This window comes from Protopterus annectens, chromosome 6.part0 (genome assembly GCF_019279795.1).
Source record: "Protopterus annectens isolate FY-2018-M chromosome 6.part0, PAN1.0, whole genome shotgun sequence".
NCBI classification, from domain to species: Eukaryota; Metazoa; Chordata; order Ceratodontiformes; family Protopteridae; genus Protopterus; species Protopterus annectens.
Window position 1 is genome coordinate 1701999085 of NC_056737.1, and position 27050 is coordinate 1702026134.

General features: G+C 41.3%; 1 protein-coding gene across 1 annotated transcript in view; it reads left to right on the plus strand.

Annotated features, from left to right (window-relative positions):
• The window catches only part of WDR12 (WD repeat domain 12), a gene marked incomplete in the record, with an annotated part of 668024 nt that overhangs the window by 623197 nt on the left and 17777 nt on the right, over positions 1-27050 (plus strand). The window contains 1 exon segment of the mRNA XM_044075093.1: positions 5347-5419. Coding sequence (XP_043931028.1) covers positions 5347-5419 — 73 coding nt within the window.

Sequence of the window (27050 nt, forward strand, 5' to 3'; positions counted from 1 at the left end):
GTTAGGAAGTCTGATCAATTGTTTGTGTCCTTTTCAGAGAACAGAGCAGGTAGTCCTATTTCCAAGTGCACTATTTCTAAATGGATCAGAGACTGTATTTCATTCATTTACTCGTCAGCAGGCAGATTTCATTCATTTACTCGTCAGCAGGCAGAACTTTACCCTTTCCCGTCAAGGCTCATTCTACCAGGGCTATGTCTATGTCAGTAGCTTTCCATGCTAGACTTTCCTTGGATGATATTTGTGCTGCGGCAACTTGGGCTTCTCCCAACACTTTTATTACTCATTACAAGCTGGACGTGGCTTCTAGGGGCCGGGCTTCCTTTGGTTCCACGGTTTTCAGGAGTATCTTGTGAGCCTCCCAGGATAGAGGTGCTGGGGACGCTGTCCCGTGAGTAAGGAATGTAGGCGAGATAGGACCACACAACATCAGCTAGTTATGTACTCACCATAACGATCGATGTATGTGGTCCATCTTGCCTACATTCCTACGTACCCTCCCACCTGCCCCCTTCCTAGAGGAATTGGAAGAATTTTTGGCTCCGTGGACGCTTCAAGGTCAGTGATTTGTTCCCCTATCTGGATGGATTTTCTTCCAGTGTTTGAGTATGGGTTATGAGTGTTACGATTGCAAACGAGATCTGGGGCTAGGGCGAGGTGCACCCTGGGATACCGGGTTAGCCCAGCCAATTAGAGACTTCGTGCTAGAGAGTTTGGCTGTGAGTAAGGAATGTAGGCGAGATGGACCACATACATAGATCGTTATGGTGAGCACATAACTAACTGTTTCCATCTGCAAAACATCCTAAGAATTAAGCACCTGTTATTTCAAGCTGATTTCTAGGGTACGGTAGTCATAACTCTTAACTGTCCAGATTTTTGGCTCATATTTTTGGCTTATTCCCCATAAAACTTGTGGTTTTTCTGGCAAATAACTGGAATGATCTGAGGATTGAAGTTACTAAATAATTACATACTTTAGAGTTTCAGACTTTACATCCTTCAGAAAGTGTACATTAAGGCAAACCCTGTTACTATAGCATCTTTCTAAATTTATAAGAACAGTATTTAAAATATGGCCCTGTTTTTACGACTTGACCCCCCATTATGTTGGGCATATTTCGTGCACAAAGAGATTGAGAGTTATAATGGTAGTTGTTCATGCCTTGGTTTCTTCTAAGCTTGATTGTTGCATTACCATATAATTGGGGTTCCTAATGCTGCTTGATTGTCTAAAGGTGGTGCTGAATTCTGCTGCTAGGCTACTGTTTGTGCTGATAAACAGCATGTTACTGTTCAGTGTTGCATGCAATCACTTCCTGTTCATTGTAGGAGCATTTAGGAATTCCTGGTGTTAACTTATTTGTGAACTCATGACTCAAGTCTTTTTTACCTGAAGGAGTTGGATGTGCTTGTTCCTTGCCTGTGTTTTTGTGATGAGCCTCCCCAGGAGCTGCTAGCATTTCCACAGGTGCATCTTCAAACTTCAGGGTTCCCCTCATTTTATAACCAAGCTACTTACATGTGGAATCTGTTATTTTGATGGCTTTGGGTATGTGCATCTTTGGCTGGGTACTGGAAAACACTTAAAACATCCTTCTTGGAAATGATTTTGTCAGGGTGGGATGATTCTGTCCATTATTGTTTATCTCTTGGTAGCACTTTTTATCTGTTAAGTCAGTTTGTTATTGTTTATTCTTGACTGTTGTACTTTGAAATAGTAGTTTATGTAAATGGTGTTTTAGGCTAGAACAACTAAATAAAGATGAACTTGTTTGATTCTGACATGTACTTTGTGTGTTGGATATGTCTTAGTTTCTACCATGCCTAGTGACGGAGCATTTAGTCTCTCATTTTTGCTTATACGTAAGACACTGATGTTGAGTCTACTATACATCTCTTCTACTGTCGCCCTTTTTTGTGTGCTCACTGTCACAATCAGGTAGTCAGGGTGGGTGCATTTTCTTTTTTTTCTTTGCTTAACTGCCTCTGGTTGTATTTTTCTTTGCCTTGTAGACTCCATGATGTACTTGCTGTCCGTGTACTATTATTTTTTTTAATACTCATTTGTAACTGAAAGGTTGTTTTGCAGCTGAAGTATTGCTTGTAGTCTAGTTTTGTGGCTGTAAACTCCTGTACAACACATGCTTTCAGATGTAAAAAAAAAAAGTAGACTTTTCGTGTAGTATTATGCTTTTAAAACCAGTAAAATAATGTTTTTCTTCACCAGTTTTGTTTTCCTTTAAACCTTGTTGCTAGTTTTATTGCTGTCATGTATGGTAGTGTTTTTTGACGTTTGTGCTACTTTGGTCAGGGGAACTAAAGCACATAGAATATATACAACAGTATAAAATAGTAAAGGAGTGCTGGCTTGCCCAATTAGAGCACATACCATATGTACAACAATATAAAATAGTAAAGGAATGTTGGTTTGCCTAATTAGAGCATGTACCATATATTCAACAGTATAAAATAGTAAAGGAATGCTCGTTTGCCCAATTAGAGCACATGCCATATATACAACAGTATAAAATAGTAAAGGAATATTGTTTTGCCCAATTAGAGCACATACCATATATACAACAGTATAAAATAGTAAAGGAATGCTGGATTGCCCAATTAGAGCGCATACCATATATACAACCATATAAAATAGTAAAGGAATGATAGTTTTCCCAATTAAAGCACATACCATGTATACAACAGTATAAAATAATAAAGGAATGCTGGTTTGCCCAGTGGTAAAGAAGCAAGGCGTATGGCTTGGGCTGCTGGTAGAAGTAGCTTGGTGGGGGGTGTAAGGAATAGGATGAAGAACCAGTGACCAACTGTCCTATCCCAAGGGGGAGGGTGGGGATATTTTTTCTACCTGGGTGAACTTATGCAGTAGCCAGCAGTCTTACATGTTAATAAGACTAAGGGAATGACTCCCTGCACACCACTCCTGCTAGTTGGAGATTCTGACCAAATGACTGCAGAATGAGAACTCCCTGCACTAATTGTTTTATTATTTTTGAAGTGCTTGTTCTTCAGACTGACCATAAAATGTAATAGCTATAAGGCCATATTTCTTCATTAGTTGAGTGGATGAGGTCTGCTGACAAAGGGTGACATCCATATTGCCTGGGAAGAAAAAGATGGCAGGTGCATGGGGAAAAATCCAGTGAGGGACAGAGGATACAACCAGAGGAATAGTAGTGGTTCAGTGGGGAACTGGGGAAGCATGATAAAGTGCTAGTATCAATTTAAAAGGCAGAGTTTTTTTCTTTTATCAGACTTAATGTATCTGAGGCTATAGCTGGTATACAAGGGCACTGTTTGTTTTAAAAGACCTACCTCATAGCTGTACAGTTTGATGCACTAATTGAAACAACCAGACTGACACAAGTTAGTACACTTTCATTTGAACAATATTCTGAATTTCATGCACAGCATACAGAAGAAAGCATCAGACAGTGGCTGTCTGAGTTGATGCTTGTGGATAATTCATATGGGTCTTTTGAAGTACTCTGCTTCTTTAAAATTGGCTTGACTAGTCAGTGGTTCGCACCCAACATATTTGGCCAGTTAGAATGTTGTCAGTCAAGTGAGGAAGGTCAGAGTTCCAAATGAAGTGGCAAGTAGCCTTTCCGTAAAATACTTTGGAGAGAAATAGGGTCACAGTAGTCGTACCCCATTTTAGTGTCACCAAATCTTGCTTCAGGACACATTCTTATGGATAGTTAAGTGCTGCTTACTTTCATACAGCATCACAAGGATAATCTTTGTTGATCTTTTTCTCTGACCTTTTTGTAGTGTTTCTTCATGCATTCACTTCCATTCTTCTTTATACTGTCTTTTTTCATGTAAGATCTTTCTCCGTATATTTCATATAACTTGTTTTCTCTTCACATGTTTCCTTGTCACCTGGTATAAGACCTCATTCCCTTATTCCTTCTTTAATGCATCCACATATTTTGACTGGCATTAATTCTTGCCCACCTGTCCATTTTATTTCTCACATTGATTCCTGACAGACTAAAGTCAACCCTCATGTGTTCATCCTTTCCTACATTTGATTGTCTTTATATTGTAACCTATATATTGTAACCTGCTGCTTGAAATTTCTTGCTCTTCTCTTGTATGTACCACATACCACCCCACAAGCCTCAAGTTCGACATTTTACTGTAATGCTTCACCACTTTAGTACCCCAAATTTCTTCCAAAGTGCAGTTATCCTATCTTGAATGTGCATTTACTATACCCCACTTTCCTTTAATTCTCTTATTTTTTTGTCTGTGCCCCATAGATTCAGGTGTCTGTGTCCTACTCCTTACCCATTGTAGACTGTTATATAAGAGTACCCTGTCCCTTTCTTCAGGTACAGCGTATAATTGTTTCATTATTTACCCATATTTCTGGTGTTGTATAGCATACCCTTTCACTCGTTTCCTTCCTTAATCTTTTCATTCTTCCATTTCCACCATCTTCTTGCTCTATAATCCTGCTTTCCTTGGTTTAAAGAGATTTTTTTTTCTTGTATTGTCTTTTTCACTTTATCTTTTTCTACTTTTTCAGTCATGGTTAATATTAGTCTGTGGTGTAAAGTATTTGATCCTGTCATGTAGTTTCTGAGTGACTTTCTGGCCATTAGCTCCACTTATTCCACCAGTCCATCTGACACTCATTGAATCTCTTATTGTTTCTTGCTTTTCTTTCTCACACACAGCGCTAGCAATAGTTCTGAGAAGACCAGCTGGTTGACCTAAATACATGGCATGTAGCACTTCTGTAGCTCAAATGCTTTGTGTTTATCACTGCTGCTGTTTCATCTGTTAGAACATTTGTACTTAAGTGCACACACAGTTTGAGTCTGTCCTTCTGTATTTTACGCTTTAAACTTGCAGTGCCCAGAGTCTGGTTTGACACACTTTACACCAAATCTTTAACTAACCTGTTTTCTGTCGTGTGTATATGTATCTGTTGAGGGGCATATTATATTAGGGGAAGCCGTTTCTTTACATTAGAGCTACTATAATATGGATTTACAAAAAACGCTGTCTTTTATCGAAACTGCAATGCAAAAAAATGTTTAAATTTCCCTTTAGTGCTGTACATTAACATTATTTCAGTAAGGTATTGCACACTTATTTTTGTTGTCCACATTTGCTTCTTTTAGCTGTGTGATAGTTGTAATTGGCCTGTACTGGAAAGTATGCAAGATCTTCAATGTTTTAACTAATAATAAAAGGAAGCTTTTGTATTGTTAATAGTGTTTATGTAGAGTGTTTTTGAGAATGTTATTAAATGTCATGCTCTAGGAAGCATTCCTGATGTGGTCTGTTTTCTTCTGTTACTGTTTACAGTTGTAAGGCTCCTTTGTATGACCTGGCTGCTCACGAGGACAAGGTTCTGTGTGTTGATTGGACAGAAGCTGGGGTAAGTGATATACAAAGGAAAAATATTTGTTTAATTTTAAAGTGCAAAAATTTCACCCTGATTGAATGTTTGGCCTGACTGAGTCATTGTGGTAGTGTTCTTAACACGAGTATTAGCTTACTGGCGTCCAGCCCTGGGTACCGAAGCTTCACCTTCCCAGAACGCATGTCCGTATGATGACCTCAACTCGGCGTAGAGATATAGAGTTGGACGGAAGTATGAGATCCTCAGACTATCTTGCCGCTAGCCTGAATGCAGGTCATTGCACCTAATGGACTGTGATTGTTTGGTTGCTCAAAACTATAGCTTCACTTGTCAGCTCAGAAAAATGCCCTGTACAGGATACTTCTTTCCTTTCTTAACTTTTGACTGTTTTGCAGATTGTTACTAGATGTCAACTAGGAAAGATAAGTGAGAGTGTGATAGACTAATTCCATACAAAGACTTACACACTAAGTGCCTATTCTGTCTAGGCCCTGAACACATTTATAAATCTTGTTCCCTCTGTCAGTAGTTTCTTCTTCAAACTCTATGGTGTAGGCTATCCATACTTCATACCTTTCTTGTGACCCAGCATCTGAAATGCTTGGTCCACTGCTCCATGTTGGAAGGCCCAAATGTCAGCTTCTGGCCTAAGAAAAATCTTAAAAGACCTAGAGAAGATTCTCCTTCAGTCATCTCAGAATTGGACTTACCTGCTGAGGTGGTTGAACCTGTGATGAGTCTTCTCACAAGTCCTCTACTGTGACTCCACTGGCTGCTGGTACAGCTTCTGAGGCCTTGCAGATGACTGAATCCTTTGACAAACCACAACTCATCTTGCAGGGACCTTAAGGAATGCCTCAGATCTTAGGAAGAGATTCCCAGCACATTGATGGATATGTGCCAATGCTAAGAACCCTCTAAGCTGCTTCAGGTGGATGTCACCCCTAAGAAGAAGAAAACAGATGAGGGAGACTCTCCCTCTCTCTCCAGATTCCGTCTTGGAAGAGGCCTTCTTTGGAGAAACCTTACACAGCATGCACCTTTCACAGCATGATGAAATATTTTAAATGACAATCCAGACAGGTGTCTTGAGGTGCAAAACGGATTCTACCACTTTTAGGAGATGGGCAGTCCTGCTCCTGCTCCTCCACTTCCTGCAGTGCTAGATGCTTACCTAGACACATTTCACATCTTCTCCACCTGATTCTCAGTCTCCAGCTCCAAAAAGGTCAGATAGCTTCTACAAAGCTCCTGGTGAACTAAAGTACCACTACAAAAACCCTAGCTTTAGACAAATTCTCCAAGCTGCTTCCTGGCACTAATGTTCTCCCTAATGAGAAGGACAATCGAGTAGTGGACAGGTGAGGTAAGAAAGTGTATACTTCCTCCAGTTTATCTTTCAGAGCTATAAACTACCAAGCTCAAATGACCAAATACTCAACTCTGTGTGCTACAGTCCTTAAGCAAGGCTATCACAGAGCCCAAGACACAGGAGTCAAAAGAGCATATGCAGTCTCTAGTGGCCCAGGTTTCGCAAATAGCCAGGCACAGTATAAATACAGGTATGATGCGTTGGATCTCTCTTTCAAGGTGACTGCTACTGGCTCAGTGATCAGGTGGTATTGCCTGGCTATGAGGCCAACCTTTTCCAGAAGATTTCAAGTCTAAGATTCTAGACTCTGTTACTAGATGACATCCTCCTTTTTGGCTGACAAGCTGCCAGTCTTTTCAAGGCTTTGCAGGAACAGGACAAGGCAATGAAAGAGTGCTGTCAGATTCTGCTTTCTACAGTGCCCAGGTAAAATAGAAGTTATCCAGCAAAATCTACCTCCTTTGCCAAGAGACTACAACACCTCATAGGCAAAGAATAGTTTCCCAGAAAATAACTCCAAGGGATACTCCTCCTGGAAGGCCTCAGGTAGTAGACCCCTGTGACTATGTTCCACCCGCCCCCTTTCCAAACCCACCTTCTCCACTCCCCTCTCAAAAAGGCACTCTCTTTTTCTTTCTGGGAATCAGTAACCTTAGACAAGTGAGCCTTATGCATTATCAAGGAGGGTTACACTATGTCTTGGGAAAGTAGCCCAGTGCCCGGGGGAATACCCCCACCTCCTCCCAACCAGGTACACCTGCTAGACCCTATCGTGCAAGACTTGCTGGACCAGGAATACATAAGAGACCCCCACCCTTTCTGTTTATGAAAGGGATTTTACTCGAGGGCTTTTCTTGTCCCAAGGAAAGAGGGCCAATGGAAACCTATCCTGCACCTCTCCCAGCTAAACACCTTTCTGAGAGTTCCCTCTTTCAGAAATGCTGTCTTTACAAGCTCTTCTACTCTTCCTACTTCTTCAGGCTTTTCTAGTATCCTTGGATCTAAAGGGATGCTTATCTTCATATTCCCATCCTTCCTCCCTGCAGAAAATTTCTGTGTTCTTTACTGGGTCATCACATTTTAAGTTCAATGCTTTGCCCATTGATCTTTTTACAGCTCCAGTGGGTTTTACAAACTGTTTGGCTCCAGTAGTAGCTTTCTGTTGCACTCAGGGCATACATATCTTCCCTTACCTAGATAGCCTTCTATTTCAGTCTTTATCCAGGGACACTCTTCTAAAGCACTTTCATTACAATTTGCAACTTCTGACCCTCCTGAGGTTCACCATCAATTTACAAAAGATCCCAGCTCATTCCCACCCAACAACTGACCTTTCTGGGTACAACACATTTAGTATGCATGCCTCTGTTCCTAAAGATAAGGTTACCTCCCTAGACAAACGAGTTCTTAATGCTTTCCATCGAGGATCATCACTCAGCCAGACAAGCTGTCAGGGCTCTGGGACTCATGGCTGTCACCATCCCTATGGGGTCCCTTGCCATTCTACACATGAGGAAAATACAGTGTTTGAAATCATTGTGGGTACCTGCATTCCTCTTATTCCTTACATCAGGAAGAAACTCTGTTGGTGGAGCAACAAGTTTATGCTCAACCCAGATCTTCCATTCACTCCAGCCCCACACAACCAAGTCTTGTCTATAGATGCTTCAGACAAGGCTGGGAGAGGAGACCACAGAGTGCAAGGGGAGTGGCCTGCACATGTGTCAAAAGAACACATCAACTTCTACAAGCCCTGCGTTTTTGGAAACCAAGCACTCTGCTAGTGCATATGGACAATACCACGGTGATGTGGTACATAAAAAAGCAGGGAAGCACAATATCCTACCATCTGTAGAGGCTGTCACAGGAGGTCTGGCATCTAGCCTCTCTACTGAGTCTTACTCTCTCAGTGATGTATAGTCCTAGGAACATGGAGGATCCTCACAAATGGTCCTTGAACACAGTGGTTTTCAAATCCATAACTCTCAGATGGGGAGCTCTCCAGATAGACCCTTTTGCCTCCTCTGGGCATAACCTGACCCCAGATTTCTGCACAAGGAGCCTATCACCTTTATCCTGGAGGACAGGTGCCTTTTCCTTCCAATGGACAGCAAAGTTTCTTTATGCATACCCCACCCAAAGGTTCTGCTTCACTTATCAAAGGGAGATTACTGGAGAATCCCTCCAAACCAGATCTAATCACTCAACAGAAGGGGCAGCTCCTTCATCCCAGTCTAACCTCACTCAGTCTAACCATCTGGATGATAGATTTCTAATCCCTACAAGATGCCCCTTTTCTGAAAAGGTTGTCAGTCCTGCAGGGAACCTAACACCAGGAAATATTATTCAGCCAAGTGGAAGAGATTGTCAATCTGGTGCCTTAAGTGCAAACTCCAACCCCTGTTGTTGGACACCCCTACAGTACTCCAATACTTATGTGACTTATTACATTCAGGGTTGGCCTACTCTTTCATTAAAGCTCTTATCTACCATTAATTCTTGCTTACCTTTGCATCCCCCTCTCATTTCCAGGACAGAAGTTAAGCTTCTTCTCAGGGGAATTTTACACCTTAAACCCCCAAGGAGGCCTATCACCCCAATATGGGATCTTAATTTTGTTTTGGAAAAGTTCACTTTACCCTCTTTAGAACTGGTTGCTTAGGCTACGCTAAAATTCTGCACTTGGAAAAACAGTGCTTCTCTTGACCTTGACTTCAGCCTACAGGGTCTCAGAACTTCATGCTCTCATGGCTATTCCATCTTTCCTCATCTTCCACAAAGACAGGGTAGGCCTCTGAGCCAATCCATCTTTCATGCCAAAAGTGGTTAGCATGCTAACCTTCAACCAAGCATTCAGTCTGCCTACCTTTTTCCCCCCAAGCCCCAGAGTAAGGGGGAAATAATCTTACATTACTTAGACATTCACAGACAGTTGAGGTTTTATCTGGACAAAATTAAGGGCTATCAGAAAAAACAGATCAGATGTTCATCTCATTTATGGACTCCAGGTTAGTTCCCAAACAAACTATTGCTTCCTGGTTCTCAAGGGCTATTTCCTTCTGGTACTCTCACCATAAAAAGATTTTACCCATGTGGCCAAAAGCACACACTCCACTTGAGCAGTGGCTTCATCAGCTGCCTTGTAAGTAGGTCGATAATAGGTCAATTTTAAAAGCAGTTCACCCCTTCACAAAACACTGCAAGCTAGATGCCTTCTGCAGGTCCATGGCACTGTTTGCTAGAACTATTCCATCTTGCCTCCTAGACTTTTTGTTTTATCCTTTTTTAAGCCTGCCACATTTCCCTCTCTACAGCTCTGGGAATCTCCTATCTGTTAAGAATACTGCAACAGTGGCTCAGTCAGGGCATAATACAGTTGTGTAAGAACATACTTTAACAGTAGATGTCCTGCTGATCACTGCAGCATTCCTTCCCTCCCAACCTATCCCCTTCTCTTCTTTTTTCTCCCTATTGGCACAAACATTGGGTAAGCAAGTTTCCCCTCAGAAAGACTGTAATATCCTGGAATAATGAGCGTGTGCCTTAATCACAGACACACACTCGTTATTCCAGGATATTACAGCCTTTCTGAGGGGGAACTTGCTTATCCTTTTCAAAATAAGCCCCTGCTGGATAACCAGTCTACTTCCTCAGTTTTCTTTAGGCTGCAACTAGCTTGGAGATAGTCTGAGGTTCTCTTACTTGCATCCATGTTTATACCCCTATGCTGATGAGCAGAGGTCATCATGCAGATGTACATCCTAGGAGGATAAAGCTTTGGTACCGTGGCTGGATGTCCTTGAACTACAATCCATCTTTTAAGAACTCTGCAGTGGTGGTCAGTAGGGCATCTGCTGTTATGTTAAGTTCTTATACAACTGTACTTTCACTGGTAATCTAATTTACAGTGGTGAACTGTGATCCCACCTCCCCACCCCGCCAGCCGCTGTGCAAACTGTTTTACAGACCATGATCTGTTTGTGGTAATGGGTAAAGTTTCATTGTAAGGATCGGTGCTGTAGTGGCATTCATGATGAATGGGAGGTACATCATAGGTGAATGTCAGATCAGCTGTCCTAACTACCAGTGCCTTATACATCCCCTGGTTGAGGACAGACCCTTTCTGTGCAATGGATGTCAGTAGGACGAGCTATACAAAGGAGAGAACAGTTTATGCCACCTTCAATTCTTTTTGCTATACTGAACAATGTCCTGTTCATTTATCCAAGGCAACCTCTAGATCAGCAATAAGTAGCCCAGTCAGGAATTTCCTTTAATCTGATCAGTTGTGTTGTGCACCATTTTTTTTTTGTTTACCTGCTCATTTGGAGACCTTTCTGAGGCTGATAATGTCTTTGTTAAAGATCACCAAACAAGTTCCTGCATTGAGAGATGCTTATTCTGTCTTGGAAATATTCATTGCTGAATTGTGCAAACTTTGCACTGTTCAATAAGAAAGTTATATTTTTTTAGGGCTGTCTACTAATAGTGCATGCAGGCATGCAGTATTGTAGAATATTGTTGTTAAATATTCCTTGGGAAAAGAGCATGAGGAGGCACAAAGAGGCACAGCCTTTTCATCTCCCCTGCACTGACAGATTTATTTTTTTTTTGTATCACATTTGGACACCAGCTTCTTGACATTTTCATAGAGAGAGAGAGAAAAGCTTCTTGACCGTAGGTACTGCTCTCTTTCCTTGGATATTCTTGCCAAATTTTGTGCAGAAGCCTGTGATCCCTGGTCAAGATGTGACTTTTTCAATTCTTTTTAGATAAAAAAATGAACTTCCAAATCAACGATCTTGTAACCTTATCTTTAACACTACTAAAAAAAATGACATAATACTAGTCACTTAAATACTGTTCTAGAAATAAGTATAGTGAAGTGATCATAAACTCAGTTCTTATCACCCATTTTCTGTACACTCCACAGCATTTTACTTTTTCTGTTACATGGCATCTTTTTGTTGCCAGGCTGACGGAATGCAGTTATTGACACAGACTGGTTCAGAATAAACTTTTTCTTTAGTCATTTTCAAGCACGTTCAGAAGTTTAGCTTGTATATAAAAAAAAGTCTAATTGTAATACATTTCTTTTAACTTATCGGCTTATAGTACTCGCTTCAAAATCAAATGCATTTTTGTAAAAAATAAATAAATAAATAAATAAAAATAAATAAATGCAATGCTGTATGTGCCTAGAAAAGAACCAACATATTTATCAGTACTGTGTCTGCTCCTTTCCCTGAACAGTCATCCATCTTGGATGTCAGGGTCGAAAAGACCCATTTCAGGTATGACACAGTTAAAGAAAAGTGTTTATGTTTGGGTTGTACGCTGGAGGATGCTTTTTTTGAGAAACTAAATGTAATGCGTGAACTTAAATGAGAAGTCAAACAGATAGCAGACTCTCAGGAAAACTTTTCTGAAATTGTATCAAAGAATCTAAGCTGATGGCCAACCCTTCAGGCTTTCAGGTAGTTTAAGGTTCATTTGATGCCTCTCTGGAGATGGATTTACAGACCCTGGCACTTGGTAAACTATCTAGATGTTATGGAGTGGAGGAGAAATGTAACCTGGCAGCAGAACCTGTAGTTGTCTCACTGGATGGTCAAGTAAACCATACACTCCACAGTGATTTGGTTAGGTTCAGTGAAACAAAAGTCTACTGTTCCTCAGATGTAGACATTATGGCAATTAACTGCCAAACTCGCATGCTCCTTAAGCACTGTGGAAAGGGTTCCACTAGCAGAGCAAGAAACAGGGTTCTACTCAAGACTCTTACTGGTACTTGACCTGCTGTGGTAGAGTTTTTAGTTGAATCTATAACAGAAGCTGTTGTTAATGGGGTAATTAGTAGGGCATATAAAATATTGCACAGTAACTATAAGAATCAATTAGAGGAGGTTAGAAAAATAGGGACTAGAGACTGAACATGCAGTTTAAAAGAGAATAATGGGAGGACATAGGTATGGCTTTAAAGTATGCAGCAAAGTCTAGAAGGTTTGGGATTTTTGCATGGAAGTATATGCATAGATATTTTTATATCCCGATCAGACTCTATAGAATTTTTCCTCTGGTAGATGGCAGTTATTGGAGGTGTGATGAGAAAGAGGAGGTAACTTGGAACATGTTCTGGGAGTGTAATGACTTGGCAGCCTTACTCTACCAGAAGTTTTGGGTAAGCAAATGGATATAACTAAGGAAATTATTCTTTTGAGCTGCAACATATGACTTGATTTGCCTAGACATAGTAAGGCCTTTTTATGTTTAATTCTGGTGGCTGCCAAAATTATTACCTGGAAATGAAAGTCAAAGTTTAAACCAACTGTATTGAAGTACTGAATATTGTAACAGAGGTAAAAAGAACTGGAAGTGGGATATTCTGAAAAGGGAACGAGTAAATTACATAGAAATAGATAGATATTGTGAGAACAATATATTTAGAATAATGTTCTGGAGGAGGAGTGAGGTTTAAGTGAAGGCAGGAATTGAACATTTTATGCAATGCTGGACTGATGGTAATTGTAAATAAGAACACATGCACTGTATAATGTATCTAACTGGAAACATGTTAATATGGGTTTTTTTTTTTTATATTAATGTGTTTCCCATTCTTGAGTGATTTAATGTTGTCATCTTTCGGCTTTCCCGGTTAGGGGTCGCCACACCGGAACTCCGGTCCGCTAATGATTGGCAGTAGATTTTCACGAACGCCGAGGTGCAGCTCGACGTACAACCTTCAACGAGGGCACGCCCATTTACGCATGTCTTTCGAACGCCCACCCAACCACGGGGAGGACATGCAGACTCCCCGCACTCCAGCCTAGAATCTAACGGGAGAACCTCTTGCTGTGAGGCAACAACGCCCTGGTACTCAGGAAATGTGTACCTTTGAGATTTATTTTGGAGCTCCTAATGCTAAACAAGTTTTTTGTGCTGTTAAAAAAACTTCAGGATGCTGATCTTTCAGTCCCACCTCCCTTTACTTTTGTTGGATGCTCGACTGGTCACCCTGAACATTAAAGATGCATATCTTCATATTCCTGTCTACAGGGATCACAGGAAATTTCTGGTGTTTGTAGCAGTGACACATTTCCACACCACATTCTTGCTGTTTAGGTTGTCCACTGTTTCTGTGGTATTCATAAAATATTTAATACCATTATTTGTAAACATTTGGTTAGAGGGCACTCACATTCACATTTTCCCCCTACCTGGATGACTGCTTGATTCAGACCACCCCCTGGGAGGCCATGGACTACAGTATTTCGGTCTAAGCAGCATAAAGAAATCCCTGTACCAAATACCAAAATATTTAGAAGCGTAAATATACAGACGACAAATAGTTCATTGCTTAAATAAGGCACAAAACCGACAGCAAGGTCGTAGTCAGGGCCTAGGCAAGGAATACAGTATGAATGAAAATCGTTGAGGTATTCGCTTTCCACAAGAAATACAATTATTGACTTTTACTGACATCGGTTTAGAGCAAGAAAAAGTTTCCCCAACGGGGTACTTAGCTTAGCTGAAGAATTCGGTTCTGAAACTTGAAAACGAAAATTTCAGGAGTCGACCAACCAGCACTTGCAAACTGCTTCTGCTTCGGGCACTGCATGGCAAGAAAGACTGATGTAATGGCGTTGGCTGCATGCTTTATAACCCTGAATACCTGATGTCATGGAAGATGAGACGGCAACTGACGCAGGACCCAGACTTTGATAATCAGGCTGACTGAGGGCTACTGCAAGCAGATAACCCAAATGTTATGACTGCAACAGTGAAACACGAAGAACATCACTGGTTTCCTTGAAAGCCTCAAATGGAGGACCTGACTAACAACTGCTTGATTGCACAGATGGATGCCAATGGAGGTCTCAAAGGAAAACAAGGCAGTCAATATGAGGTGGATTCTGTTTTGTCTGACCTTAAAGAGACCAGCTAAAAGATGTACCTTGAGAAAGGCATAATTTTTTAAGCAAAGTAGCAATTCTTGAACCAGCACTATTTTGGTCTGTATATCAGGATCTTACACTTGGTATAAAATTTAGATAATTTAACCAGGTAGAATTTCCTGGCTTCATTTAAATATACACAATACCTCATCAGGAAAGGAAGGGACTGGTAGTCCTGACTCCCACACTGTTAATGTGATTCTGTTTTAAGTCTAAGTGAATCAGCATCTCTACCTGTTGGATTAAATAAGCTGTATGTGTGGAAGGAATCGGAATTCTAGTCCACTCAACTGCATTTACTAGGAAAACCACTGCAATTCCAGTCAAAAATGGCAGTTAATATAAGGCTGATTCTGTCTTGTCTGGTCTTAAAGACACCACTGGGGACAAGGAAGAAAATACGAGAGGAAAGCACAATGGAATCCCCTTTTCTGTAGTACTAAAATTCAATCACTGCTGGCATTCCCTTGCATAGCTACCTGGCACATAACTTTGGCATTGGGTGATTGGAGCAACAAATCTCTCTGGGTTATCCTATGTCATGGTCAACGTGTGGAAGGACTTTGCTTTTAGTTTACATTAATGGGGGATAGATGTGGACCTGCTTATGTTGTTTGCTAAGGAACTCTGGACCAAAGGTATGTGAAAAGACTGAAGCTGTAGGCACTGCTTGATTAAGTCCAAGATAATCACAACCAGTCTGCACTTCTGGTACAAATGGGTTCTTCACTGATACATCACATGACCAGAGTCTTATCATGACCACTTGAAGCACCCCTGACTTCCAGACCAAAGTAAATATCTGGAATGCATAAATAAGGGCCATCATTTCTTTGATACTGACATGTTTGGCTTCATCACAGCTGATCCATCTTTCCTGGACATTTAAGCCTCTCAAGTGCATCCTCCAAGCAAAGTCTAATGCACAAGGTCCCAGTGGGTTTATAAATGTCAACCTGATGATGGCTGGCATATAAAGCCCTGTAACTCAGCTCTCTTTGGAGAGTATGAATTTTCCTAGTGCACAATATGGCAAGGGGAACCATGAGCCATGAAAATGGAGGCTGATGTGTATCCAAAAACCTTCAAGATGGTTAAATATCAAATGCATTTTCTCTACTTCTTGATCAAAAGAAAGAGCTGAACTCTTTCTGGGAGAATGAACTGTCTGTTCTCCATGGCATCCAGGACTGCATCCAGGGAAATATTTTTGTCAGAGGCCTGCCACCAAAACAGGGGACTGCCATTCACTCTACCCCCTGCCGCCCAAACCCTAACAACAGACGCATCGGACTATGCATGGGGGGCTCACTTGGCAGGGAAGTGCATTCAGGGCAAATGGAACCCAAGTCAAATGCACCTGCATGTCAGTCAAAAAGAAATGTTAGCTGTACAGAATGCACTGACAGCCTTCAAGGACCACATTCTTCCAGGACAATTAATGGTAAAGACGGACAACACCACTGTTATGTGGTACATAAACAAGCAGGGGGAACCCACTCATACCCTCTGCAGACTAGCAATGGCTCTGTGGAACATAGCCTTGAACTACCAAGTGCACCTACAGGCTCAATTCCTGCCAGGAAAGCTAAATACACTGGCAGACTAACTAAGCAGAAATCTCATGGACCCACACGAGTGGAAACTGGAACCAACGACATTCATCATGTTGATAAACAAATGGGGGAGCCCAGAGATAGACCTGTTTGCCTCCCCTCAGAACTATCAATTGGACAAAGTCTGCACAAGGCCTCCCACAAACAAGCTTGGAAAGTGGAGTCCCTGTTTATGCTTTTCCTCCTCTGCCTCTCCTCTCCAGGGTACTACTAAAGATCAAACAGGACAAACCAATGGCGGTACTGATTGCACCAGACTGGCCACGCCAACACTGGTGTACCCCCTATTGTGCAGTGTGTCACTGCTGGCACCATGGCACCTGCCTCAGATCCCTACCCTGCTGTCCCAGCAGGAGGGCCAGATTCTGCATCCTCAGCTTCAAACCCTGAACCTGGCAGCCTGGCTAATTACCTGATCTCTCTCCATTACCATCCCTTAGTAAGCAAGTGTTTGATGTCCTTCCGGAGGCAAGGAGGCGTAGTACTAGAAAATCTTATGTTGAAAAATGGAAAAGATTCTCTTCCTGGAACCAAACTCAGGGGATGGGCACAGCAGCGCACAATTTACCTCGGATTCATCAGTACTTAACTGAAATGCTTAACAAGGGCCTTTCCTTTTCCTCCATCAAAATTCATGCCTCAGCCATTTCAGCTCATTACAACACAGAACCACCCCTCTTCTCTCATCCACTGCTCAAGCAGTTCCTCAGAGGGGCCAAAAACTTAAGACCACCCAGGAGAGCCCCAGCGCCAGTCTGGGACCTTAACTTTGTATTGGAAAACTCGCTCCACCTCCTTTTGAGCCAGCTGCGAATGCAGACTTGAAATTCCTTTTTTGGAAAACAGCCTTCCTTTTAGCCGTCACTTCAGCAAGAAGGGTGTCTGAATTACAGGCCCTTATGGCAGTGGAGCCTTTCATCATCTTTCATGTGGACAGGGTGTCCCTCAGGACCAATCCCTCCTCCATAACCAAGGTAGTATCCAGTGAGGCTCTTAATCAGTCCATTCATTTGCCTACCTTCTTTTGTAATCCACATAACAAAGGGGAATGTATACTGCACTCCTTAGATGTGCACAGACAACTTAGATTTTACTTGGACAGGACTAAACCTCTCAGGAAATCTGAACAGCTGCTGGTGGCATTTGCTGCATGGGCAGAGGGGAAGGCCAGTTCAAAGCAAACCATTTCTGAATGGATAGGCCATTGCATTAATTTCTGCTATAAGCACCATGGAAAACCTACTCCACAGGGGAGAAGACTACATCCAACCAAGGCTGCATCTACCTCTACAGCCTTTCTCAGAGGTGTCCCTATCAGGGACATCCTAGAAGCTGCTACCTGGAGTTCTGTACATACTTTCACCAAGCATTACCATTTTCTCTAAGTCCAGAGCTGACTTTGCCACTGCAGTCTTGCAGGGCCTTATAGCTGGTCCTAATGCTATCTAAGTTCCGCCTCCCAGCCTTAGCTTTGGGAATCTACCCAAATGTGATGACTGCAACAGTGAAACACGAAGAACATAGTACAGTTGTGTACACTTACCATAAATGTAGATGTTCTAGTGTATTTACTGTTGCAGTCCTAGTTACCCTCCCTCAAGCCCCCTGACTTCTTTTGGCTGTACCTCTATTCATGTTTACTATGCTTAAAGCTTTTTGGTGTATTTGCTTTTTTGTTGGAGTTGTAACCTTGTGTATATATATATATATATATATATATATATATATATATATATATATATATATATATATATTCAGTTGCTTCTCATTGGGGGGGCACTTGACATCTGGGACAAGAAAAACTGATGTAATGGAGTCGGCTGCATGATTTATACCCCTGACTACCTGACATCATGGAAGATGAGACAGCAACCGACGCAGGCCCCAAGACTTGGATAATCAGGCCGACTGAGGGCTACTGCAAGCAGATAACCCAAATGTGATGACTGCAACAGTGAATACACTTGAACACGTACATTTATAGTAAGTGTACACAACTGTACTTTCCCTTGAGACCTTGTGTAATGGGGAAGCTTTTTTTTTTTTTTTTTTAGTTTAACCAGCTCAGTACCATTCGTAAGTGTCTCGTGGAAAACCCTTTTCCTTATGAAGTTTACTTTTGCCAGAAGAGTTTTTGCAGTTGTTGTGTCTTTCGGCTTTTCCCGGTTGGGGTCGCCACAGCGGAACTCCGATCCGCTAATAATTGGCAGTTGATTTTTACATACCTAGTTGCCAGCTGTGCCGCTCATTCACGTATGTCTCCACGCAGAAGACGCTCTAGCTGAGAATCGAACCGGACAGCGTCTTACTTTGAGGCGACAACGCTACCGCAGCACCACCACCGCAGTCTTAGGCTTATGTAAAAAGCCCTAATGGCATTCCATAGGGACATGCTTCCACCAGGAACAAATACCCTTACTCCTAAAGTGATTTAGGAGATAGCCTTGAGCCAAACCATTTAACTCCCACTTTTCTACACTTCCTCAAACAAAGGAGTGAGATTCTTTCACCTAGTGGATTTGCATAGAAAAATGAGATAGTATATTGATACAACTAAGACCTTCAGGCAACAGACCAGCTATTTGTTTTGCTCTTGTGAGGAAAAACAGGTCAGACTAATTTTTGAGCAAGTGTTTTCCAGGTTCTTGACTGATAGCATCTCTATTTGTGGGAAAATATTTGCAGGGGCATATGAAAACCTACTCCATGCAGTTAGTGGCTACCACCACCTCAGCTGCGTTTTTCAGGAATGCTTCCCTATTTGTGAAGCAGCTGTGTGTGATCTTCCAGCCACACTTTCTATAGTCATTGTAAGCTGAACATTCTGTCCTAGAACAGAACAAGGTATGCCATTGCAGTAAACATATACTCTCTCTTGTACTGATTGTATGGCCAGACTGCATTGACACTTTCCATTCATTATGAGTAATACCACAACAGGGGTCCTTGGAGTGAACATGGTCAGATGTGAGTATACCAATGTGCATTATAGTGTGAGGATATTTGCTGTGTATTATGGGTTTCCTGTCACTTCTTCACGTATTTGTTCACCTTGTGTTTGGGTGACTGTTAATTCTAATATTAGTCACCTTATTACTGTTTTGCCCTGGCTCTTTCTCATACAGGAATGACTTGCTTTTGAGCCTTGTATACAGATCATATGGGCACAGATTTTAATGACCCTCTTAGTCACCACAAAAAGAAAAAAAAACAAAGATGGCATGAGTTGCTGTCTCTCCTTTGTATTGCATGTCCTACTGATATTCACAATATGGAGAGAGTCAACCCTCATACAGAGGACATCCAAAGCTCTGGAAGTTGGGGCATACGTTCAGAAGTCCACCTGCAACATGTTTCTTTTTCGTTATGAATAGTATAGCAACAGTGATCTGTTGTAAATGAACGTAATACAGTTGTGATGTAAATATTCAGTCAGCTGTACTTTTCTCATGTGAAATTAAGTTGTTCATTTCAGTGCATATTGTGATTGAGAATTACCAGCATATCCAAAGTAGTCCGTGAAAATGACTTCTGTGTTCCATTTAGTACAGTAGCTGATATACAGACCACACCTTAACTTTGGTGGTGGGGAGTCTCAGCAAATATGTCACGTTAAAACATTCTTACTGTTTTCCAAGTAGGGTTTGCATGTATGTTTCTATAGGGAATCAAAGCTAGAATAAAATGTAGTAGTTTTTAGGGTTATAAAATCTGTATTCTGTTTCTAAAGTAGCACTTGAATAGATAATGCTTTCTGATTCTCAGGTGATGGAACATATCCATCATTGACAGGTTTCTACAAATTTTTCAGTTTGTGTTTGCTTCCCCTTCACCTGATTCATCATCATTTACTGTGTCTGCTCTTAGAGGTTTTTGTTGTTTAATCAGCTTTTTCACTTACTGTGCTAAATTGCAGTTGATGAGTCTCCTTTCTCTCAAAGTCTTAATGTAGCTTTGTAAAGATCTAACTTCCTTTGTGAAGACTTCTCAAACGTCTTATCGCTGAACTTCTTTTTTTCTAGAGCTTAAAAAGTTGTGAATACTTTGCTGCTTCTATTTAATTTTGGCACTTAAGATTTTGCCCAGTGATGTAGACTTTTTGTTTACTGAACTTTACATTTTAACATAGTTAAGTCTCTTAAATACTCTCTACTAAGTAGGATTGTAAAACTGTATTATTTGATAATCATGAATTTTCAGGTCACCATATCTTAATTGCACAGTTTCCTTCCATTTGTAGGTGTGTACTAGGCTAATGATCACTAGGGCCTTTTTTTACCCTACCCATGCAACCCAAGTATCGGATAAGTTCTGGTACCTTTGGTAGTGTAAACAAGGGCTTGGTAGGTGAAACGTCTATAAGCAGTGGCTTGGGAGATGAGCCATTTACAGGCTGCCTGTGTCCGTTAGGGACACACATTCCAAACTAGGGATGAATTTCCATTTCCCTATCCAGTTGTTCAAGATGCACTTGAATTAAGTTAGGGAGGAGCTCTGCTTCACATGGAGGGGGAGCCTGTTCCAGTGAAGAGGTAGTCTCTCTGATTCATATCCATCTGTCCAGCAGGTCCTATTTATATGACAGGCAAGCTTTAAGTCTTTAGAACAGGTAATTTTGGTGCTGTTTTATTTGCAGATGTACAGGAGGACCATCAGAGCGTGGTCCGACAATGCCTTGTATGCCAGGTATGGATCTCATTTCAGCAGTCTGTAGGAGACCGATGGTGGTCTGCATAAAATGTTATTTATTCCCTGTATTTATTTAGTGAGGAACCTCTGTGAATGTTCCAGTTGTTGGATGTGTCTGGTTAGGTACATACCTAAATGGCCGTTGCATTCAGTGATGGGTCTGATGAGTGCCTAATATAGTGGAACAATGTCTTCTTTGGATTTAGATGCCATACCCTTATTTATAAGTTGAGCAACACTGAATGATTTCCTCCGTAGATGCGTGATGGTCAAAGACTAGATTATTGTCTGTATCCCCAAGTCCCCGACTACTGGGTCCTGTCATAGTACCTTTTTAAGGTCATCATGGAATTCTTTGCATTTCTGTCTGTGCAATATCTGTATGCAGCACTGCATTGCGTTGTGTACCTGATTCAGGCTCTTTAGCAAAAAGAGTAGGTTTGAAATATTTATGCACTCTGCATATTCTTCTATTTTTGTAATCATTCTCCAACATAACAGGAAGACTTTTATGCAACTACAGCTTGTTTTATCAGCCATATGTTTTTCTTGCATGTAGGGTATCAGAAACTCTGATCCAAACTGACAGCACATACATTTTCTGCTATTTCCGCATTTTATGGAGCACAGACTCTGGCTGTATTTTATTCATGCTTTCTCAGTTTGTGTTTTGGGAACTAATTAGATCTAATGTTGAGGATCCTCCTTGGTTGGATAGTCCTTCTTTGCCAATAAGAACATTTAATTTTTTCTGCAACCTTTTGCATTCAGGGATGTCTTTGCATCCAGCTGGCACATATTCTAACATAACTTCCATAAGCATCTTTCCACTGCCTCCATTTATTTTTGCCATGCCTTTATGCTAAACGGCAACAGTGGCGGCTGTTGCTATCCAAGACAGATACATTTTTTTTTACTCTCACAGGGAAGAGTGTTTACCACAGCTACTAGAACTTTAACTTTGCTACTTGACATTAAAGGATGGAAACATTGCTGGTTTATTTGCAGTAGTTGATAACTTTTATATGGAGACTTGCTGCTGGCTTCTCCTTGCATTTCCATATAGTTGTCAAAGTATTACAACAAGGGCAAGCAGCAAGAGGCTAAGTCCAGACCTGAACCTCCTTAATGTAAATTTAATTCATGTGGCCCTTGGTTGTGAGCTCACTGTTAGATAGTGAAGTCTTGAGCCCTAACCAGTCCTCAGCATCTGTGGAGGACTGTTGGATTAATGGTAACATGCTGTCTGCTCCACCTGGTTGCTTCCTGATGTTTTTGTACCATTCCACTTTTGGGTCATTGGCTGGAACCCTTGGCAACCATCCATTTTCTAGACATTGATTCCTTGAGTAATCTGGTCACTGATGGGTACTTGGGGCCAGGGACTTTCCTTCTGGATCTGATCCCCAGGCCTGCATGGACCAACATTCTCTAGTTGAAGAAGGTTCATCTGATTTCCTCTCTCAAACAGTCGCATTTCAGGGTATGAACGTGAAGCGTGTGTTTATCTGATGGGAGCATGAGTTGCAGATGAGAGAATACATCATTAGGTAGTTCGGTGCAAAGCTGATGCCAGACTTCTCCCCACTTCATGCTGCCCTTGGCAGGCACACATTACAGTGCTAGTTCCAATCTCTCAGGCAGTTTAAAAGCTGAGCCAGTAGGGGTGCTGCTTTAGCAGAGTGGTGATTTCCCGATTTCGATCCATTTGCCTTTGAAAACCAGCAGTTCAGTTTACAGGCTGCATCTTGGATGGACATGCCTAGTCATTAAGTGTCCTTTTGCAAACCCATTTGTGATCTCTTTCCCCAGTATAGGTCTCAGAGATGACAACGTTTTTGCACCTTGCTGCTGGACAAGAAATCTAGAGCTTTGGACTATTGTGGCAAGAGAGTTTACTCCACTGCTTTGTTGGGGCTTAAGGCCATCAGCAGTTCTTAATTGCCCCATTTCCATGTCTCTCCTGATAAGGATGGTGCTAGATGAGCTCATTAACCAGTTTGAATCTGCACACTGTTAGGATTGTCTTAAGACCCTGTGCAAGTCACCACTGACAGGCTGAGATGTGAGCCTTGCATAGAATGAGTGGCTGAGGTTATGCACCATCAAGGAGGAGCTTGGGAATAAGATAGTGGATGCTTGCTTTAGTTGGAGTTTCTGATTAGCCAGAGGAGGCAGGCCTGGTGTCTGCCAAGGGCCCTGTGATCTTCCTCCTGCCACTTCCACTCCTTCATTTATCAGTCCTGGCCAGCATCAAAGACGAAAAGGACTCCTTGGTGTTGGAGAAACGCTCTCCGGTGTTGCACATTGTTACGCTCTCTAGTGTTAGTGAAGTTGCACAGGTTTTTGACCTCTCTGGTGTGCCTGCCATAGCCCTGACTGTGTTGTGGGACTGTCCTTTGGGGGAGATCTCAGAGTTTAACTTGATTAGAACAACCATTAAGTATGGCCAACAAGGCCATTTTAGTTTTGCCATACTCTGGAGTTTACAAGTTCTCCCCCAGAAAGGCTTGCACTATGAGATCAGTCTGTGTCAGATCTGAGTTTTTAAGACAAGTCCACTGTATTGTTCAAACAGGTCATAGAGACTGTCCTGGTGAAGCTGCAAGATTGGGATTTTACTCTCTCTTTTTCCTGATGTTGAAGTGGAAGGTAGACTCCATCCCATTCTGTACCTTGCCGACTTCAGCTACGTACCTCATTTAGTATGTCTGAGTCAATATGCATTAGTTGAGTGTTTCTGTGTTTATACCTTTTTACAGTCTTTAGTTAGAACTGCTTTGGTACTACTGTAGTGAGGGTAGAGGGGACTGGTGTCATTCTGGCCTAAAATTGTGTAAAGGAAAGAACAGTGTGCTGTTTTTGATTGGCCATAGGGCCGTGTGTGTGTGTTTTTTTGAATCTCCTCTGCTGTTTAAGCGTTGCAGTTGCACAACTCTTAGCTCATAACTTACGAGCAAGCTAAGACTTAACTTACCATATCCACTGTTTTGGCACTTGTTTTTCATATTGTTTTGTCACAGCTGCATTAATTGAGTGTTTCTGTGTTGAATATCCACACCTTTTGACTTTTTTTTGCAGTCTTTAGTTAGAACTGCTGCTTTCTGCAAAATGGCACCTATTCCAATATCTCGCAGCCTAATTCCTCCTTGTAATCTGTGTAGACATCAGTCCCCCTCTGTACTCCGCCTTCAGACCAATCAGTAGAGTACAGTGCTCCCTTCGGTGTGTACCTGATCAGGCATGTGCAGCAACTAGTGCAAACTCAGGTTACTTACAAGGTTGCTTACAAAAATAATACAAGGTGTAACAAAACTGCCTTTTGCAAAGTCTTTAAGCCCTTTCCCTGTACCCAGTCTCCTACAGATTGCTGAGGTGATCTATGCTTGGCTTACAAGGCATCCACAAACTCCACATTTATGAATCTCATGCATATTTGCAAGTCAAACAGGATCAGAAATACAAGGTTTAAGGACCTGAATTTTGTCTGTGACTTATGTCTGGAGAGACAGATATGTGTCCCAGAGACTGCCCCTCCTATGGAACAGGTTTCCCATCCATGTGAAGCTGAGTTTCTCTATTACCCAGTTTAAGCTCAACCTAGGCCAGTGGGTAGGGAATAGGGAATTTACAGCGGGCCTGACACCTATGTCCTTTATGGGTGGAAGTAGCTTATAAAGAACTGGCCCTCAATGTCCTGGTTGGATAGAGGATGTCATTATTCTTTCGGGAAAACCTGGCTAGGCTTAGATAGGCCCCCTGCATAGTTAGTCTAGTAACAGTCTATGAATCTGTGCCCACCCCCGCAGAGCATCCTCCAGTTATAGCTGTAGAGGAGCTTGATGGTATTGCTGGATATAATAGAAGCCTTTTGACGCAGAAGCATTTGGAGTTCACACAAGACGCTTCCCTCTAGGTCACTAAAAGTATCACTTCCAGTACAGTGTTTTGACATTTTAGCTTTCCTCTGTATCCATGATGGTGGCCATGCTGGATAAAATGTTATAGAAGAATGGTCTCCTGCTTTTGCCTTGAGGCATCCCTTTTTGATTACTTACATGGAAATAATAGTTAGTGGTGACAGACTGGAGGAAGTACTTCATTGGAGTGTTATTCCTCACTCAAAAATGTGTGTTGCTTCTGCCTTTGGAGAGGGTTCTGGTCATAGTATTAGTCTCCTAGGGAAGAGTCCATGGCCAAACTCTGCAGCATTTTTTGTGTTTCATGGCCATCATGTTTTCCACGATACTGTTTGCACACCTGAGGATGCAAACACTGCAGTGGACTTTAGTGGCTGCTTATGGTGATGTACTACTTAATATTTGTTATTCAGCCATTACATTTTAATTTGGTGCAAGTGCCCTTAAGTTAATAGAAAAGAAAACAAACCTTAATCATACCTCTCAACTGTACAGATTTTCGCAGAATGTCCTATTTTTGTCTCATATTTATGGCCTGGCTTTCATAAAATTGTGTTTTTCTGACAAATTAGTGGCAAATCATTAGACAGAAGTTAGGAAAAATTTATGATAATTCAAAACATGTTATTCCATCAACTTTCCAAGTTTCTAAGAGTAATATTAAAAAAAATTGTCCCTATTTTTGGGCCTTTGTCCCACTTTTATTAATGGCTTTGTCCAGATATTTTACTCTAAGAGGTTAAGAGGTATGCTTAATAATTTACATTATATGACAATCATATATTCCAGTTATTTTGTCTCCTTTACCATATTCCATACTTTTAACTGTGGTGGTGGTGCTGCGGAAGCGTTGTCGCCTCATTGTAAGACGTCCTGTTCGACTCTCAGCTAGAGCATCTTCTGTGTGGAGACATGCGTGAATGGGCGTACCTTCATTGAAGGTTGTGCGTCAGAGCTGGCAACTCGGCATGTAAAAATCTGCCAATCATTAGCGGACCGGAGTTCGGCTGTGGTGACCCCTAACAGGGAAAAGCCGAAAGACCCAACAACCATATTCAATACTTTCATTAAATTTATTTTTAATTTTGATTTCCGTTTTCTGGTAATTGCTTTGGTCACTAATGGCAATAAAGTAAGATCTTGCTGTGGCTAGGCAGTTCAGAATTTGTGTCCTAGATAAAAACATTTTATTAGATGCTACCATTCTCACCTAATATTTCTGTCACAGTACTGTTGTGAAATTTTAAAGTCACGAACTTGTTGCATTATTAAAAAAGTGTTCCCAGTTTCCCTCTCTCTTCCTTATCACATCTTCAGCATTTACTATCTACCTGAAGATGATTCCTCTGAAGTTTATTTTGAAAGTCATAAACAAAGATGTGCTAGTAGTCTTGAAAAAGACTTTTGGCCGTGTTCCTTCTGCTCTTTTGAAACCTTAGTTGATTGAATATTACCATATGTGGTTTTTCCTATTGAGTACATTGCCTCATTCGCCTTCTGGTTGAAAGCATGCAAAGTAATCCTTAAATCACTTTCCAAATTGCAACATTCTTCTTTGTTGGATGAGTGCATAAAAATACATACGCATGCCCCTCCATATAAAAATTGTAAACCTTATGGACTTTGTTGCATATTTTGGAGCCATCCAGATTTCCTTTTATTGTACCTTTGTAATTTTTGCGTCTTTTTCTCAGTCTTTCCTAAACTCCTCTGTTTGATCCTTATAGTTATCTTGCAGTATTTTAGGCTCCCTACTATTTATTCCTTTTTAACAACATCTTTTATTCCAGGCTGAACTAAAAACTGCAGTAAAACAGGTCTGTAAGTTATGACCGTCCTATCCATTTTTCTTTGTCTATATTCTTTTATCGGTCCTAGATAGGGAAGGCAGTATTTTTAGCTGCAGTTCAAAGTCTTGTTTAACCTCATTCCACTGTATTTATTTTCCTTTTGGCATTATTTTCTCTCGATACTTGGCTCCTTGGCTGATTTCCTGTAGTAAATTGTAGCCCAACCTCTTGCCTATTTTTTATACCCATACTTACAGACATACTTACTGGTAAGATCTCCTTTGTCTATTGCTGTGCTATTTCT